Raw genomic sequence first — 20,424 nt, 5'->3', positions numbered from 1 at the left:
TTTAAAGCTGTGAAGCTGCTTCCTTCTAAACACAGAAGGAACAATATGTGATGAATATCAGCATCAGGTGAACAGACAGAAAGCAGGATTAGAATCTCACAGCTTCTAGATGGTGAGGAAAGAGAAATATTCACAATATGCATAATCACTTCCATCCATGCACCTTTAGTGCTTCACTATCCAGATTTGTGGCCTATAAATGATCTAAACTTTAATTTTTTACAAAGGAACTCAAACAATACCTCATGACAATAAAACATTAAAAAAATAAGAAAGCTCTCAAAACCATTGACTTATGTCTGCTGTTTGACATCTATTGAAAGATTTATATCCCTTTGTACTTGACCACTTGCTATTATTGATATTATTACTAGTCTTTTTATCAATATTCTTGTTCTCGCTTCTATGTTGTTACTGTAATGCTTGTAATATACAATTCTCAGAAAAAAACAAGTTTGTTTTACTACCTCAATCTAATAATTTAGGCTGATTGATTTTATTTATGTATTTTCCTTTTTTCTTTTTTACCATTTTTTATTATGTTAATTGTTTTGATTCTACCCTTGTTCCCTCTTAAGCTGCTACACTACCGTTCAAAAGTTTGGGGTCACTTTGCCATGGGATTCAATAGGGAAGTGACCCCAAACTTTTGAACTGTAGTGTATGTTCATGCGCTGTTAAGTGTTGACAAATATTGCAGATTTGATTATGTATTTGCAGAATTGTGCAATAAAAAAAAAAAAAACAAAAAAAAAAAAAAAACTTGTGGTATCCACAGAAAGTCCAGAATCTCAGCAAACAGCTCAGCAAAACCATTTCTATGACCACCAAATACAGTTAAGACAACAAACAATTCTAAGACCAGGTACACAAAGACCGAAAAATATGTAAACACAGATGATGTCTCCCTATGAACACGAACAAATGGCTCCTCTACTGAAAGCTCACATCTCACAGATTCCACAGCTGGAAGTTTCATCTCGCTATTACCAAGATTCATCGAACCAGAGGCAGAAGAAGACCCGATTTATGCTTTACCACTATCAGCCACTTCAATCTGTCTGTGCTGTATGCCATGCACAGTGCTTAAAGATAAAAAAAAAAAAGCCTGAGCCTGAACTTTTTTCCAGGGAGCGGAGGTGCAGTGGATCTGATGCATACACACTATAGGCAAACAGCCTTTGGCATTGTGCTTCACAGGGCATAAGATGACCTAAAGTTTAAATGTGAATTTTAGAAAGTAAAGGTAATAATGTTATAAGGACATGTAAAACTCAGTCGGGCTAATTAATTTAAATGATTCATTTAGCAGTCATTTAATTTAGTAAAGGGCCATTTATGCAAAAAAAAAAAAAAAAAAAAAACAGAGTAACAGTGAACTTTGAACATTGTAATTTTAAATTGCAACATTTCCATCATTTTGTTCAAAACAATATCAAATTAGGTTATAGAAAACACAAAATAAACAAATGCAATTTAATACACTAAACTACAAGTCAGTTTAATTAACAACAGCAAGAACTGCATAAGAAATGGATTGAAAATAAATAGTTTACTTCAGAAACTGAGAACTGCTAAACTGAAGCCTCCAGTGCAATCACCACCGCTCATTGACACGTTTTTTTTTCCTTTTCTATTTCTTCTTTCTTTTTTGGTTGGGCTGGAGATCCGGCACGGTGCTGGAATACTTTAAGCCCTGCATGCAGCAGTTTATCCATGATGTCTCCTCTTCAATGCTGGGTTTCAGCTACCTGAAACATTCACTCAGCAGTTCATCAGTGATGACAATCTTTCTGATATATTCTTGGATCTTTTATTGTTTTGTGCATTGCTGTCATGGTATCAGTGCCTTCCATCTCCTTCTTTGGTCAGACTTAGCAATTATGAACAAATGCTTTATTAAGATGTAATTTGCCCTCAGGTGGTTTCAGGTACAGTTGTAGGCATTAGAAAAACAGAACAACCTAGACTATTGCAAATTAAAGTCAACATCATAAGCTGGCTTTGTACAATAGAAAAGACATTAACAAATTTTAATATCAAACAATTTTATTGAAATATAATCTCATTTAAAATAAAAAAAGGTCAGGATAGTGAAGCCGCCCAAGATGAGTTGAGGGGTCATGTAGGTATGCGGCTGCGCAGGTACTCCAACACTGCATCAGTTCCTTTGGCCACGATGGCTGCTCTCGGTGTGCGGAAAGGATTCCCCTCTAGACTGAGACACCTGAGGGCCAACAGAGAAAGTGGCATCACTTTAAAAGCAAACAGTTCTACAATATACAGACTGAATTCGCAAGATAGAGTCATCTGAGTCGCTCCTCTCTGCACATAAACTTAGTTGAGTGATTACTGAGCTCTTTACCTGAGGCCGGTACAGAGGCCCAGTTCAGGAGGAATGTTCAGCAGGTCATTGTTTGACAGATCCAGTGTTGACAGATGAACCAGTTTCATCAGTCGACCAGGATCCACCCCACACACCTGGTTGTTACCAAGCAACACTGTCTCCAGAGAGAGGATGTCATAGAGGACTTCAGGGAACGATTTGAATCTGTCATGAGACCAAAGACACAAATAGTAGGGCTAAGTGTTTCTTTAAGTCAAAGAAGGATCATTAATAACTACATTTCCAGGACGTGACATTATAAAACTAATTTTGAAGTCAAGAAGCCTTTGAAGGACTTCGTTCTTCAATCCGTGAAGAATGCAGTGCAGAGGCTGGTGTAACGCGCATCTACATTTTTTTAAATTTGTCTTCACAACAGTTGTTGTTACAGTGAAGTTGTTGGCATCAGAATGAGTTTTATAAATGGACAGAGAAACAAACTGTTAGGTAGTCAGCCATGTCAGTTTTTCAGCTGGTGTATGTGCATGTGTGTGTTTGACAAGAGGGCTATTGCTGTGACTGTACCCACCTCTTAGAGCATTTCTCTCTTTTTTTTTTTTTCTTTTTTGTAAAAACCTCTAATAGTTAAAATGATCATCTGAAATCAGGGAACTTCTAAAATGTTCAGCAAAGTTCCTAAAGCCATGAAAACATGAAAAAGAAATCAATGTTTTTAACATAACTATCAGTACCAAATATCTCAGGATTTTGTGCTTTTGTACTGACTGAAGTAGCGTGTTACCTGTTGTAATTGAGAACAATAGAGCGCAGTTTAGTCATGTTCATCATCTCAGGAGGTAAATCACTCAGCTGGTTATTCCTATAACAATAATAAAAAAAAACAAATGCAATATTAACTGTTATCTTGTTATACAGACCTTTTGTATGATTGTTGATTTGACTTGTTAAATGGTTTACTACAGTTAAAAACAGAACTTTCCTGTATGGAAATGTTTTGTCATAGTTCTTCATGCAATGGGACAATTACAGGCAGAGCTTCAATGGCTTCATGTTTTCTAAAACATGGAGCCAGATGCATACATGATAAATGTGCGCGCACACACACACAAACCTCCACACAAACTGGTGTTTGTATAGGAAGAATGTGCACACCTTGCACACCTGTGCATGGTTCCTCAGACCATGTACACATGTTTTACAACAGTGTGATCCTGAAATGAGGGGAAAATTAAAAAGTCCACATCATGAACATAAAATAATTCCAGTTTCTCAGTATGACTCTGATTTCCTGCATTTCCCCCTCATTGTTAATTTTACTATTATACTTTTTTTTTTTTACAGTAATTGTGGGAGCAACAAATAGCTGCAGCTGTGCCATCACAAAAGCAAAAAGAGCCCATGAACAGAACAAAAAATAAATAAAAAATACAATATACAATCTGTCATAGCTGTCTTGGTCCCTGAACTCATCTACTCTGGTTATTTAACAGCAGTAAAAACAACTATAAAAAAAAAAAAAAAAAATACCAGCATCTTAATTTCTTCTTGCCTCTATCCTCACCACATGCTAAAGGGAATGCCATAGAGTGATTTCCAGCAGCATCTCTCTCAGATATGAAAATTCCTAAACCTCAGACAGAAAGACCCTAAGGAAAGTGGCAAGGACTGCAAAGAAGTGTACCGGGTCACGCAACCTCCTGCTGAGGACCTGGCAACATACACATACTGGGTAAAGTAACCAGTGTCTTGAAAGAACCCATCCTGTCCGAGATTGTTCATTGTCATTGCCACGCTGCATTTCTACCAGCTGTCATCAGACTTCTAACAAAAATCTGCTGGTTGAGTCATTCATTTATCTTTTTTTTTTTTTTTTATTCATCTTTTTAATTTAATATTTTAAGCGAGTCCTGCAAATAAAAGACTTAATTTACTCTGCAAAACAATGCACATGCACATATAGTTTTAGTCCTGAATCTACAGTTTTGTGCATCTGGCCCTTTGTATGTGAAAAGAATTGGTAGCATTGCTGAGATGATTTGCAGAGTGAACACGGCAAGCGAACAAACAGCAAACTTGTTGAATGCAGCACTGACTGGGTCTGGCAGACGAGCTGTGGACATGCAGATGGACCTCTTCCCTGTTTGTGACGGCTGGTGTGGTGAACCATACTACTTTGGAAAGTTATTTGTTGTCTAAATCTGGGTAAGCTAGGTGGAGTGATCACCTCAGCATTTGTGAAAGGTTCACTTTTGACAATGCAAAGTTTAGGTATTTAAATTAGTCATGCAACATAATTCATTACAATAATTAGTTAACAGGAAATTTTGCAATCATTAACAGAGAACGTATGAGCCCATCTTGTGTAAAGGACATAATTGCAGTAGCTGCTCTTAAGAGGAAGCACTGCTAAGAATAGTCAGCATAATAAAAGGGAGATAAATCCTTCACTGGTGTTAATTTAAAGGGCAACAAGAAAACCTGATCAGAAAACTGACTGTGAAGGCATGTTATTCTTAATTTACCATAAGAAATCTCAAACCTGGGATCTTGTACTCTTACAGTTCAGTCTTTCCCAAAACAAAGTAAAACCAGTTAAGGCAATAAAATGAAAATAAGGCTACAGGAGCAAACAGGAGGGAGCAGTTGACAATAAATTCTGCAGCATACTTTTCAACGTACCATTGAGGCATCAGTAGAAAGGACTTCACTAATGGCTTTGTCCCTGAACCTGAGGTTGCCAACAGAAACAGGTCATAGGCATTAACATTCATAAAGAGCCTGGAGACTCTTGAAGAACTTACTGCCTTAAAAAGTTGGATGGCGAGTGCAGGTATGACTGGCCAAAATGTTTCATCAACTGATTAGGCTTAATGTTTTCAATGATTCCCTTACTTGTCTCCATGACCTGGAATTATGACACTTGAAGGTGGTGATCTGTTAACAGCTGTGACCCTCTGAGCCACAGAAAAAAATGTTCTGATTTACAAGAAAGAACTGCAATACCAAGGTGTTCCGCTAAGGATTTATAAGTATCCCCACACTCATCCAAAGCTGCTACTTTCCAGGAGTTTGGTTTTAGAGCTGACGCTGCATTGAAATGGGCCCAACTATATGTAGTTGGTACTGATCCACTTGTTAAAAACCGTTAAAGTTCAAGTGACCTACAAATGTGAGTTTAATGTTGAAGCTGATAAGCCCCGCCCCTTTTACAAAAATCCACAAAGAACAGGCAGATTAATGAATAAATGGAGTCTACAAATGGGAAAAACTGTAAATCTGTTGCCTCTCTATGTACCTGAGATCGATGTGTGTCAGCTGCAGTAACTTGCAGATGTCAGGAGAGAAGCAGGTCAGTCTGTTGAAACCCAGATTGATATCTGAGAGAGAGGACTGCAGCTCCAGCAGCCTGCATACAGTTCAGTCTGGTTAGTCTTTGTGCAGGATCATTTGTTACACAGTGGTAATGTGATAAGCAGCTTCATTTACCGGGGCGGGATGGAGTTCAGCTGGTTCTTGCTGAAGTTAACGGTGACAATGCCTTTATGTGCTGAAGCATCGAACAGTTCATCTGGAATACTGTCTGCCTGCTTGTCACTGAACAAAAACACAAAAAAGTTTCACTGCAGTAATTTTGAACAGGAGTGTAACTAAAACCAACTCAGCAGTTTTTCATTAACAAGATGAAATAAACTGGGAATAAACAGCTGATTGATACTTCATGAAAAGAACAAGATTTATAATTTCTTTGTTCTTACTTTCAGACATACAGGCAGAAATCAGCTTTACTACCTGTACTCCAGTATCTTGAGAGTTTTAATGTTATGCAGATTGACTGCAGCCTGGGAGGGTAATGTCATAGCTGTTTGTCTTTCATCTGGTTTCTCAGGCTCCTCTATAAATAAAACACATAAAGCAAAAAGCTTTATTATTATATAGCAGACAAAATAAAATTGGTTTATATAACTGTAAGTAAAGTTAACAGGTTAAGTGATGTCAGAGAGTGGATTAGATTTTCAGGCTTGAAAGGGTTAAAAACTCTAAATCAGATGGGTAATAATTTCTGTTAAGGTGGATTTATTTTTACAATACCCAGGGGACCCTTGTCTTCTGTTACATCCACACCTTGAATCAAATAAACATCCAAAATACTGAAATTCAATTTCTGCTAAAATACAGGCCTCACCTCAGATCTGAGAAAGATACAGTAGCTTCAGATTTATTTAGACATTACTTAGACAACTGAGCCAAAAGGAAGTGAAAAAAAAGTCCACTCTCTGAATTCTCAGGTTTTAAATATCAGGACATCATAAAAAATTTAATAATCAGGTCATCCTCAGGTCTAAAAACAAAATCTACCCTTACTGCTTCACACACATTAATCATGTGCTGCTGACCAGATACACTGGATGAAGTGATCATCAAACAGAACTGAAACAGGGTGAACTTCTTTTCTTACAGGCAAATCTCTGAGTCCTCTGACTTGGATGCTGCAGACATCTGTGTTCTTATATGCAGTTCTCCACAATTTCTTAAACTGCAAACTGATGGAGTGTATTTACACTTTCTGAAATGAGCACTCTTGTACAAAATCTGAATTGAGACTCAAAACTGAAACAGGACCTTTATTCACGATTGCTTCGGTGTCCGCAGCAGAATAGAAAAATATTTTAACTTGGTCAATTAAACTTTTTAAATCTTCTTTAAAATATTCTGTAAAAAAAAAAAAAACATTTGGACATCGTGTTTTAACAAAAATTTTTTTAAAAAGTTTCATTAAGTGTTGAACCCACTTACAGCCATCATTTACACAGAAACTGTGGAATAAAAATGGGCCAAATGTTCAACAATGTTTCTGAGTGGTTCTTACTGCTTTTTTTCAAAGTGAAATGATCTTAAATGAACAACAAAATCTGAACTTAAACCCAATTCCAGGTCCACCTGCTCTTTCAGTCACCATCTACAAACTCCTGGTCAGTGCTGAGATGGGCATTATTAGACTTAAAGCTCTACTGTGGCCACTTTCCTTCTACTTTTTAAATCACATCTTTTTATTGCAAAAGCCTTACATGTGAATCACAATTTCAAGATCTTGATTTTTGATCACAACTGAACTCTATGTGGCATGAGATGTTAATGGTGGCTCTCAGAATCACTGTCTGTGTCTGTGAACAGGTATGTTCAGGTTTTTTATGGTCTTGTTTTTTCAGTCATCACAAAAAACAAACTTCACCTTTAATTCTTCCTCTGAGATATTTCAGAAGTTCATTGGTTCCTTTCTGTGATGGAGAAAACAGGTTAGTAAGCAGATAATAATAAAAGTTTGTCCTTATAAGTAGTAGGTTAACATGAGCTACTGATTCAGGGTTTTAGATGGAAACATAATTCAGAGATTACCAACCACACAACTACCTCTAAACATGCCACATCTGCGTGATATGCATGCCTATACTGTTGTGATTCATAGTAAGTAAAATGGCATAATGACAATGTACAGAGGAAACACGGTATTAACAGGCCTGTGTGTTGAATGTAGTTAACAAAAATGCTTATTTTGGCCCATTTCTGCCCCCTGTTTTCTCCCCAATACTGAGTGGGAGGAAATGAAACACACTGAACTCTTTTCCACAGTTACTCTCCAACTAAAAATTCCATTTCAAGAAAAAAGTTTTCTGGAATTTAACAAAGCCTTGAATCTGTAATTTGTTCATGGGAAACTTTTACAGACATAGCTACATAAAAGTCATACTTGGTGACAGATGGGGATGCCAGGATTGGGAAACAATATCTAAATGCAAGTTTGTAAAGAACTATGGTCTTTCAGCATCTCCAGAGCAGAACAGAAAGGACAGAAATTGCTACTGGATGGCTGTGACCTACAAATACAGGTTTCATCTGGTTTGGGGGAAAACGCTTGCATCTGTGATGACATCAGGGTGCATCAGAGTCCATGGCATGGAGGCCTTCACATTTGGAGACTTATACTATCATCAGGGTGTTGTCTTTCCCAAGGAGCTCTGTGGTTAATTGAGGAGGACAAAGCCAGAGCTTATTCTGCATAATTTCCAACATCATAAAAAAACAGTGGGTGCTTGACTGTGCATGGCTGAACTCCACATCTGTCTTCTATTGAAAATGAATGAAGCGCCACTAAGAAGAGAGTGCTGAGAGGCTGAAATCTTCTATTGACATAGATCAGGGGTGTCCAGCTCTGGTCCTCGAGGGCCACAATCCTGCAGGTTTTTGATGTGTCCCTGCTCCAAAACCACCTGACTCAAATTAATGAGTAAATATGCAAAACTTAATAGGCTGTTGGATCCATTTCATTTGCGTCACATGTGTTGAAGCGGGAAACATTAAAAACCAGCAGGACAGCGGCCCTCGAGAACCAACTTTGGACACCCCTGACATAGATTCCTCTGAAGAACCCTAACCCTGAATCCTAAACCTGCACCACTTAGGATCTTTACTTTCCAAACTATTAAAAAGTCTAATTAAAAAGAAGCTGATGGAAGACAATGGAAACACGACTCTCTGAGTGTATTGCAGCAAATTCTACATTTGTATATTTTCTAAATAAAATGAAGTTGGTCAATGAAGACAATGGAAATCATTTATTTAGACTTTCTATTAAATAAAGTTTCAAACCAACTAAGTAAAGTTGAAGTTTCATGTAAGAGTCCTTAAATCTGAGAAACTTAAGCTTTGTTAGATGGATTTTCTTGTAGTTTTGTTATGGTAAATGACATCTGTAGAGGTTTTACATTTGTATCATGCAACATAAAAGTTGTGGATTGAGGACTTAATTAATCTGTCCTCCAGAGTTTGTGATTGTGTTACCTACAGTGAGAAGGTCTCTTCTGATTCCTCGTAAAGGGTTTCCCTCCAACAGCAACACCTTCAGATTGGGCAGCAGACTGAGACAAGCTGGAAGACTAACACATACACATCATAATTTACATGAAAATCTGATAGGAAACATCTCGGTGGAGCCTGTTAACACTTGATCTGGAAGACTACAGTGTTTTTAGTTCAAACAGTGTTTCGGGAACAGCTCTTCATTTCTTTATATACTTCCAAGAAACATGCAAACATGAATGTAAATACAGTATATGTGGCAAAAACAGTTTTTCAATTCTAAAGAGCTTGAAAGTCAATATTGAGAAGTTTTATTCTTTAAAAGAGCCTGAATCCTCTTACACAAGCTTTCTTGTAATTTCTTTAAATAGAATAGTTCTCTAGACTTCTTTAAGGATGCTCTGAAGCTCTTCTTTTGATGTTGGCTACCTTTTGCTTTATTCTCTGTCAACATGACCCCACACTGCTTCAGTAACATTGAGATCTGGACTCTGGGGGAGATTCATTACTCCATAAGGCTTGTTGTCACTGATTTTCCAGTTCAGTTCTTGTGTCATTTGGCATACTTCAGCCTTTTCTGTCCATTTACTGTCCTGTTTCTCCAAATGTTACAGGATACACTGCAAACAATGCTGAGATATGTCAAATGTCAATGACAATGTCAAATTTATTTATATATTTAAAAATAACAGTTGGCTAAATAACATCAGCAGTAAATATATAGCAAATAGAATAAAACAATAAATTAATGAAACAGAGGAATTAAGATTAAAAACAATTTAAAGGTCTCACATCTGGCCAGAGAGAATAGATGCCAAGTTGTTTGCTGAACTATTTCACAACACTGGTTCATCCTAGGGGGCTCGATTATGGCAAAAATGATAATCACGATTATTTTGACTGAAACTGAGACCACAAATATTTAACACAATTATTTATTATTCACTTTAATGTGAATTTTTATTCACCCTCACCACACTCATCATACAGGGCAGGGAGAGACACTCCACTAACATGGAGACGAGATGCCAATGTTGCTGTTTGTCCAAAGTGTTGATGAGTTTTTTAAATCCCGGGTTGTTCACTGTGTTAATTGAGCACTGGTCTTTGGCGAGAAAAAAAAGTTATGTTTGTTTATGACGTTTGTTACCTTTTTGTGTCTCTAGGAGCTGGATTATTTAGTCGCGACTCTTCAGTCTAACTTCATCCTTAGTTAAGGACAGTTCATCCTTATACTATAAACAATACATCATTTTAGAAATAAACTATTTACAGATGGTGTTGTAGTAGACATGTTCATGTTTACTACTAACCATTGCAGTTATGTTTTATATGATGATGGACATAAAGACTTTACTATTTTGGTGAGTATGATGTCATGATGTTGAAGACTTACGTGCCGATGTCATTGTTTGTGAGGTCGAGCCGTGTCAACGTGTGCAGCAGAGTGATTTGTTCAGGAAGAATTTTAATCTTGTTGTCTCTCAGCTCAAGAAGAGAAATGGCTGTCAGGGAGGTCAGCTGCTCCGTCTCCAACAGCTCAATTTGGTTGTTCCCAACATACAACTCCTACAAACACAAAGGCAAACAGAACAAACAAACAAAAATACTTCTGACACTAAATTACATCTCAGAAATAAGACAGTCTCCAGGTTATTCCCTGTGAAAGTTATCTCAGTAAATAAGGTCCCAACACGTTATAATATCAGCATCACACAGACCACAACGGAGCTTATGCAGTTATGCTTACCTTGAGCGCAGGCGCAGGAAGCTGTGGGAGTCGACTGAGTTTATTGTGTCTGAGATAAAGCTGCTCCAGAGAAAGCATCCCTGACAGGCTGGCAGGGATGTCAGTCAAGTGGTTGTTGCTGCAGTCCAAGAGTTTAACATCTGCCAGATCAAGTCAGCCAAAGACAGTCAAAGAAAAGCTGAACTGTGATGTGGTCTCACTCATATGCATAACCATAACCAATACTATTGTTTTTTTTTTTTTTTTAAATGGTGAAATGGTAAGTTGTCCGCATTTCAAACACTTTTTCACTATTCGTGCAGTGTTGTTCTTACTTGTGAGCTGAGACAAGCTGTCAGGCAGACAGTTGAGCTTGTTGTGACACAGGCTCACTTTCTGCAGACTGGTGAGACAGCCGAGGCTGGCGGGCAAACACTTCAGATGATTGTTGGAGAGATCCTTTCAACAGTCATAAGACAGGACACTTCCATCAGCCAATCACACAGCAGAAAGAGCCTCATGAGACCAAAATGCATCACCATGCAAAAACTCTGCATCAATCAGGTGGTAAAACATAATTGAAAGTTTATGAGCTATGATGAAAATGTGTTATTTTCTTAGATTTTATTTTTATGTTCCATAGTGTGAAATCTATGTTTTGTTCACCCTATATTCATATCAATTAATTTTGTTCATATTCCTTAGTTATTAAGCCTCATTTTGTCTGTCCCGAGTGTCACCACCAACTCCATTAATGACGACTTGTACAAGTTCCCCAAACTCTGTCTAAGTTCCCTGGACAGTGGACGCATGCTGTATAACAGTAGTGGCCAATGTCAGTCCTTGAAAGCCACAATCCTGCAGGTTTTCCATGCATCCCTACAACGACACACCTGACTCAAATTATGGATGCATGGAAAATCTGCAGGATTGTGGCTCTCGAGGACAGACGTTGGCCACCCCTGCTGTATAACCTAGCAGCGCAAATACTCATACAAAGAAAATCACACATTTCCATCACAGACCAGAACGCAGGATCAACAGCATTATTCAGTTCTAGGGAACTGTGGGTTTCTCCAGCTGCTGAGACGTCATGGTGTGAGCAGGCAATTCCAATCAGAAATTCCTGCACTCTGTAGCCAATCTAAAGCCAAGGCAAAGCTACGGGAGAAGCCACTACCTGTGATTCACAAACTTCTGTGACAAAACTAATATACACACTATGTACACCACTGAGATGGGTCACTCAGACACCAGTACAGAAAAGATGCAGTTTTTACTTTAAATTTTAACCACAGCTGTCTGGTTCTATGAGGTCAGTAGAGATATGCATCTCTATACTTACCAGCTCTGTCAGGTTCTGCAGCTGACCCAGTTCCTCCGGCAGGTTCTCCAGCTGATTCTGCTGCAGCGTAAGGCTGCAAAGGTTCCTCAGAGTACACACCTCAACAGGCAGGGATGACAGCTGGTTGTGACTAGCCACAAACACACAAAAGGTTTTAGTTTATAATAAGATTCTACAGGTACACTGCCAAAATGAAGTCAGCACATGGAATAAACTAAGACTGCAATGATCTGAGGTCACTTCTGTTGGCCAGGTCCAGGTATAATGTACCCAAAATAATTAAGTCAGCTGACTGCCTGGTTATTCTAAATGAGTTGGTTTGTTCCTTTGATTTTTTCTTCACTGATGGCATACTGTATTTTCTATGGCTTGGTTTCTGAAATATTATGAAAGAGTGCTTCAGAGAGCAGCAGACTTTATTTTCATACATGTCTTGGCTGCCACATAGTTTAGACTTTAAACCTCTGAGAATCTGTAGGATGTTGTGGAGATGAATTTCCTCAGCAGTCTCACTGTCTAATCATCTCTAGGGACAATGAACAGAGCGGCTGTGAGTGCAGCGTAAAGGTTGCAGATCCTCTTCAAGGGATGAATGTTTACAGTTGAGCCTTGCAAAATACTGCTTGTAAAATCTGGTATTTTCAACTAACTCGTAGGATTGCAACGTGAGGGAAGTGACACACAAGGTATGGGTGTGATATAGGGATTGCTATCTTTTTTTGTTGTTTTATTTTAAGCACAACACTTTTCAGGCTTATCTGTAGGATACATTGTGATGACCTGATGCTGGATGTGCAAAGAAAGTAAAGAAAATCAGAAAGGTTCAAATTTCAAAGACATGAGGAGTCATGAGAATTTACTACTCTTCTAAGAAATATCTCATAACAAATACAATAAAAAAGATATTATATTTGTATGAGTCAACATTAATATGATATCCTGGCAATAGACTACTTTGCCACAGACTGCTCTGCAATGTACTATGGAAAAAATGTAGGCTTTTTCTTTTTATGTACAGGAATTTGGGCTAGTATCACAGCTAATTCAACTTACAACAAGTGTTAGCCTTTAGCCAAGACTGCGTGATCTGAGACAAAAGGTGTTTCCTGAATAAATAAGTTCATGTAAAAGAGGCAGCCAGAAACACCAACAGGGCTTTAATGAATTATGTAATTAACTTTTCACACAATGTAAGTATAAAGGATCTAAATGAGAATAAGAAACTGGGTGAAGCACAGCACTGGTCCATCTTTTAGCACCATGAAGGACAGAATGTGATCTCATCTGTATTTTAAATGTCCGTCAACTTTTTTTAAATTTATCGTTAATGAACCTGCTCTGAATGCGATACAGATACTGTTGTCTTTATTGCTGTGATGTAGACTCTGTCATCCAGTTATACAGGAAAAAAAATACAGAAAAGCAACCTTGTTATGGTTGTCCTTGTAGTTGCTGGTGTGTACAACCCCTACTGGTAATACCCTTTATGTTGCCCACTACAACTGACTGTCACGTGCAATCACAAGTGGACAATGACACACATCTTAATACACTTAATATCAGGTGAAGAGTAAGACACTTGTGATCAGATCGGGACTCATATTGGCAGCAGGTGTAAACATCTGCGGAGTCAAATTGGCTGAAACACCAGAAGTGTTTTTCAAATCTCACTCCCTATTATTTTAGTAAATATTATATTTTCACAAAAATAACAATGTATTGATATTCAATATAAATGTACAAATATTTAACAGACTATTAAATCAAATTTTACACCACAATATAAACACCATAAATGTGTGTTTTAATCCACTGAGAAGTCTGCTTTGTTATGAACCCTAACTTTGCAAAAAAGAGCTTGAAATCGTTGGGATTTTAATCTGGTTGAATAAAGGTTTGAAAAAACAAACAAACCAAAAAACTATTTAAAAAATACTTTTTTATAAACTTTTTTAAAAATCTTATTGGCCTAGGTGTTGAGGGAAAACGCCTTTCATGGTCTGTGTGTGTTTGTGTGTGTATATATATTTACCCAAGTCTCAGTTGCTGGAGCTCCTGTAGTTCTCCGAGTGCACCTGGTAAACTACTCAGCTGATTGTCATGAAGCTGCCAGAACAAAATTTAAATTTTAAATAATCAGCACTTTGGTAATTAAAACTCATGTTAACTGACAAACAAAGTCTATAAATAAGAAAGTTACTCAATGAGTTAATGACCACTTTCATAGCTGGTTTAATAACTGGGATCTTGGGCTTGGACCACATTACCGGGTCTCAGGGTAAATTAATGCCAAGCAACTCTTATGACTCATCTCCATTTCCTGGTGAGCTTTAAGCTTAAAATAACTGTTGACAAAACAGCAACTTTGTTCTGGATTCAGTAACAATGAAATATTGAAATAACTACAGACATGGACTAAATTGTTGGCACCCATCTGTTAATGAAAGAAAACACATAAAAGTGACTGAAATAACTGAAACTGGCTAAAGGAATAACAAATAAAAATGTATTGAAAATTTAACCAGTGGAAATCAGACATTGCTTTCGAATTGTTCAACATAATCATTTTAAATCAAATTCTCTAACTGTCAATGGGGACTTCTGCATCTGTCAGCAGGTATTTTGGCCTACTTCTCATGAGCAAACTGCTCCAGTTTTCTCAGGTTTGAAGGGAACCTTCCCCACACGGCCCGTTTCAGCTGCTTCCACAGATCTGCAATAGGATCTAGAGCAGGGTTCATAGAAAAACACTTCAGAATAGGCCAATGTTTTGCTCTTAGCCATTCTTGGGCGTTTTTAGCTGTGTGTTTTGGGTCAATTGTCCTGTTGCAAGACCCATGACCTGCGACTGAGACCAAGCTTTCTGATAATAGCCGGCTTATTTTGCTCCAGAATGCCGTGATAAATGTGAGATTTCATTGTACCTGCACAGATTTAATACACCCTGTTTCAGATGCAGCAAAGCAGGACCAGAACAAAACAAGCCTCCTCCATGTTTCACAGCAGAACACAACAGTGTTCATTTCTTGGTGGGCTTCTTCTGTGAAGATAGAGATGATTGGCCTTGCCAAAAAGCTCCAGTTTAGTCTCTTCTGTCCAAAGAACATATTCCCAAAAGCTTTGTGGCTTGTTGATATGCATCGTGGCAAATTCCAGTCTGGCTTTTTTATGATTTGCATTTAACAGTGGTGTTCTCCTTGGCCATCTCCAAGGAAGTCCACTTTGGCTCAAACAGCAATGGATGGTGCTGTTTGACGCTGTTTTCCCGCGACCATTGAGTTCACCTTTAATGTATTTGGAAGTCTTTGTGGGCTTATTGGTTACTATTCGTACTATCCGTCTCTTCAGTTTGTCATCAATTTTCCTCTTGCAGCCACGTCCAGGGCTGTTGGCTACAGTCCTGTGGACCTTAAACTTCTGAATAATATGTGCAACTGTAGCCACAGGAACATCAAGCTGCTTGGATATAGCCGCTTATAGCGTTTACCTTTAACATGCATGTCTTTGGTTTTCTTTCTAATCTCATGAGACAACTCTGTTCTTTGCTTTCTGTGGTCCATATTCAGTATGGTACACCATGTCACCAAACAGCACAGTAACTACTTGCCAACAATTTTGTCCATGTCTGTATATGTCAGAAACTGTGTGTAAAAGCACCAATGCTCATGATAAACAGTCAAATAAATGTTAAGCACAAGTAACGCTTAAGTTTCCTAAACGGAGGATAAAAAAGATGCACAATACTAAAACAATGTATTAGATAAAATGCAACCACAAAAAATTAGGGTAAATGCAAAGCATCACTTTCCAGACATGTTTTCCAAAACACAACAAAATGTATATTCTGTTATCTGCAAATCAGCCTTTATTCAACAGAGAAATGATTTTCCATATCTTCACTGACCAACTTTTTTGCTTTATTTAGACAATAGAAACAAAAATAAAAAATACCTGCAACAAACTCAAAAACTGAGAACACTAACTGTTGCGGTTAGTATCCTCTATTTCAGAGGAATATGTCTTGGCTCCATTTCATGATGCTTCAGATTTTCAACCTAACGTCTAAGACCCGAGGGGTGAACTGCACTTCATCAAAGGCGACATTGGGTATTAGTCCTAACCTAAAATCTCACGTTCTTTGAGCAAAGCTTTATGCTGACAGGGTAAAGGGTACTTACATCCAGAGTGATCAGTCCAGATAAAAGTCTAATGTCATCAGACAACTGTGTCAGCTGATTGGATGACAGCAGCAGCTTCGTGAGGTCGACCTGTTCCCACCAGCGATCAGATGCTCCGAAGGACACGTTCTGCTGGGCCTCCTCTGGTGTGTCAGTGTTCAGACGGTACACGTTCTGGGGGACTGAGCCACATAATAATGAGGTGACAGTCATGCAACGCTGCACTGATTGACACTGCTCTTCTGAAGACTTACCCTAACCATAACTATCATTTGCCTCATCCTAACATTAAACTAAACATTTATCCTTAAATGCAGAGGTTTACTTTAAAAGTTGTTCTACAAAAGGCAACATGTCACACTCACAGCTGCATATGTGCGTATGAAACTTAAAAATTTTATTCTTTATTCTTGGCCTTATAACACTTAATGGACACTCTGCCATATTCTTAATTTTTCAAATACAGAGTTAAGTCTGAGGCTCTGCTCTTATCTACCTGATTTCTTTTTCATATGGTGAAAAGACTGAAGTGGTCTCCAAGCAACACAAAATATCTTGTAATCAGTTTCTGTCAAGACGTTGTAGAGCTATCTTCAGAGAACCTTTCAAAACATCAAAAATCTAAATAACTTAGGAAAGTGAGAGAAATTCAAACTAACTCTGTGGAGAAAAAAAAAATATTTCACAAATTTTAAAATTACTATGAACATGGAGGGAATACAGGAAAGATCTGACATTATATATAGCTTTGAATTTAAGTTTCAGAAGCATATTTCAGCTGAATGACATTGATGTGGTGTACATTATTATGAAGTGAATTTAGTCCCAATAAGTTCTGAACAATCATCACCAAATAAACTTCACACAAAAAGTAAGGAAATGTGTTTTTGGTGGATTATTTCTTTGTTATTACAATGTTTCTTGGCAATAACTCTTAAACAACTGGGAAGCCTGTTTCTTTCACTTTAAAATTATGCCAAATTTGTAAGGAAAATGCATTTGTCGGATGAGCAGCAGAGCTGAGGGTGTAGGCTGCGCCCATTATAAACTTGCCAAATCTTCTCTGCCAATGTGAAACAGATTATTATGCTATTGACTTGTCTAGTGTTTTTCACTGTACTGGGTGATTGAAGTCTAAATACATAAGACATATTTGCAATTGAACAATTTATTATATTAATAATCAGGGGCTTCAGTAGCATGTGGAGGAACCATACTCATCCAGAAAAGCCTGGCACCACTCCTCATGCTTGGTCACACACTGCTGTGGAATGGCATCCCATTCATCAACAGCATTTGTCTCATGCCAGCTAATGTGTCTGTGTTGGTCACTCTGGTATAAACAGCACACCTAGTGATCACACAACTGTTCAGTGGTGTTGAAATCAGAACTGCAGGCTGGCAATTCCATCCTCTCCACTCCCAAACTCTTAGGGAAAGTCTCTAATTGAGTATTGTCATCTTGAAGGATAGCGTTTGATCTCAGACTGTGAATATATGGGATTAATACTGACTGTAGAATCTTAATACGGCATTTCTTCATTAAGATTGCCTCCAGTGATGACAAGCCTTGTTTTGCCAGTGAGGGAGACGCTCTCTACACCATCACACTACCTCCACCAAAAGCAGTTAACCCTATCGGTGAAGCAATCAGCATAATGTTATCTGCACCTTCTCCTAACTGACCGCTGTAGCAAGGTTCACGCTCACAGGCGCCAAGATTGTAAGCATTTGGGATTGGCAGAGAAGTCTTTCATGGTCTCAAGCCACACACTGAACTCTGACCCCACACATTTACTAAAACATGTTTACTTATTGTTTCCTCAAACGTTTCTTCGGTTTTAATAAAATATCCAACAAATAATCGCCAGAAGAAGCATTTGTTCTGAAAGAACCTCTACAATTTCCGGAATGCTGCTTCACGCGCAGCAGCAGAAGCGATGAAGGCGGGATGAACCGCTGTCCCAAGTTAAGGCTCTCTTTCTGACCCCAGTATAGTCTGCGGTGGTCACTGAACGTATACACGCTTGCCATGTGCTTGCTAGTAATATAAAAGATAAAAACACTACATCTTGTGCACTAAATGTAGCAAAACGTAGCGTTTAACTGAACTTTTACGTCACTTTATGTCTCTCTACATGTACATGACAAATCCTTAGCTTTGCCAGAAATTCGTGCGCTACAGTCATAAATTCATTCGGTAATTGTAAAATAAATACCTTCTGTCAGCCCTCTGCCGGACAGGTTGAGCTGGCCGCTTTTTCTGGCTGCCTGCAGCAGGCCGTAAGGGACAGTTGGCTCTGTGTTCTTCGTCCGGAATCCCGCCAGGGTGTCTGCATTATCCTTCCTTTTGAACCTGGACATAGTTGGGCTTAACAGTGAGCAGCCAAGTCAGTTACAGCAACACTCCAGTTCAACATCCACACCCAACCTGAACCGGTCCGTTTCTTCCAAACAACAAAACTTCACTTCCGGCCGGCTCCTCCAAAATAAGAGTCATGTAGCCGCAGCCAGATGGATTAGCACATCTAATCTAATATGATTGGGGGGGTCTCCCATCTAAATAAATAAATAAATAATTGAATAAATAAATAGTACTAAAAAATAATAAAATAAAATAAATAAAAACATTATTCTGAGTTTGGTCCACAAATAACCCACATCATTTTTACATTGGGGCAAAGACAGAAACTCCAGTAGAGGGCAACAAAGTTGCAGGAACTGACTTTTTAAATTGTTACAAAATGAGTTATGACAGAAGTCCAAATTTCAGTCCTCAAGGGCCATTGTCCTGCAGGTCTTTAGATGTCCCTGCTTCAACACACCTGACTGAAAATAAAGAATCATTCCCGGCTTGCATACAACTTGACAAGTTGTTGAGGGGATCCATTTCCTGCAGGATAATGACCCTTGAGGATGGGGATTGGATAATCCTTATTTATATTAACAAATTGTTATAATATAAGAATGTTCGGTAAAATGAACAAGCTGAAAATACATTTCCGTATCTGTACAGACTGCACTTCCAAAATCCATATTTGTACAGAACATTGCAGAGCACTGTTTTCTTAGGAGGGACTCTCTTAAGAAAGCTGGTCATATGTGTATGATTTACACAATGCAATAAGCCATTTTAGAAGGCCTGTCGATGATATTAAGTAGGCTATAACTATTTTATCATTGGAGGGTGTAAGGCCTATAATGAGATAGAGAATTAAACATAACCAGGAATGTTTGAGTTTGAGAATGGTTGGCAATGCTCTGGTAAAAGAAATGCCACTAGCAGGGAAAAGCAAACTGATGTGGTTAAAAGTCATTCCACAATTACTGTTTATTGTTCATATCCATGGATTCTACAAAGTGTTTTACAATGTCCTCATCTCACAGTAACACATCTTCATTCAGCACTTGTGTTCTTTAAATGCCACATTTCTTCTCTATGGCGCATGATTTATACTGACAAGTGCACTATGGGCCATTACTTTTTACATTCTTTGTAAAGCAATTTGATGCGCCTATCGGTTGAATTGTGCCATATAAATAAAATTACCTTGCCTTTACCATCATATACTTCACATAGCTCTACCTGCAGCTGTTCTGCATGGGCCTGAACCACTTTACCATGGCATAACAAAGAATGGTTATCGATTTAGAAATGGATAGACTATGAACTTCCTACTATATGTAGATGACATTAAAATACTAAAAGTGAGAAAAACTGACTCCTTGATTCACTAAACCAGAATTCAGTCCAATTTATTTGTGCACAGTATCAGTTTGTGTATGTTTAATAAAATCTGAAACATAATACTAAAATACATAACACACCACAAAGGATCATTTAACACTTGAAATAACACTGGAGACATATTTAAAAATATGTCATTAAATGGCCACAGGCCTGGGTTTGAACATGGGCCAACTGCATTCAGGAGTTGTATAGGAAATAGATGACCATCAATACACACAC

At 38.1% G+C, this 20,424-nt stretch overlaps 1 protein-coding gene across 1 annotated transcript; it reads right to left on the bottom strand.

The window, feature by feature from the left end:
• Positions 1 to 1,532: 1,532 nt before the first annotated feature.
• Positions 1,533 to 18,904, bottom strand: lrrc40 (leucine rich repeat containing 40). The gene is made up of 15 exons (XM_042006023.1): positions 18,674 to 18,904; positions 16,455 to 16,636; positions 14,309 to 14,382; positions 12,277 to 12,406; positions 11,267 to 11,390; positions 10,953 to 11,092; positions 10,599 to 10,771; positions 9,189 to 9,279; positions 7,578 to 7,623; positions 6,137 to 6,239; positions 5,834 to 5,941; positions 5,643 to 5,753; positions 3,129 to 3,206; positions 2,366 to 2,551; positions 1,533 to 2,227 (listed from the first exon to the last, which is right to left on the bottom strand). The coding sequence occupies exons 1-15, from the start codon at positions 18,816 to 18,818 to the stop codon at positions 2,122 to 2,124; spliced, it is 1,797 nt and encodes a 598-aa protein (XP_041861957.1). The 5' UTR covers positions 18,819 to 18,904; the 3' UTR covers positions 1,533 to 2,121.
• Between the last annotated feature and the right edge of the window lie 1,520 nt (positions 18,905 to 20,424).

This window comes from Melanotaenia boesemani, chromosome 14, assembly GCF_017639745.1.
Source record: "Melanotaenia boesemani isolate fMelBoe1 chromosome 14, fMelBoe1.pri, whole genome shotgun sequence".
Lineage (NCBI taxonomy): Eukaryota > Metazoa > Chordata > Actinopteri > Atheriniformes > Melanotaeniidae > Melanotaenia > Melanotaenia boesemani.
The sequence above is the reverse complement of the archived record's forward strand: the minus strand, read 5'-3'. Positions and strand labels throughout refer to the sequence as shown.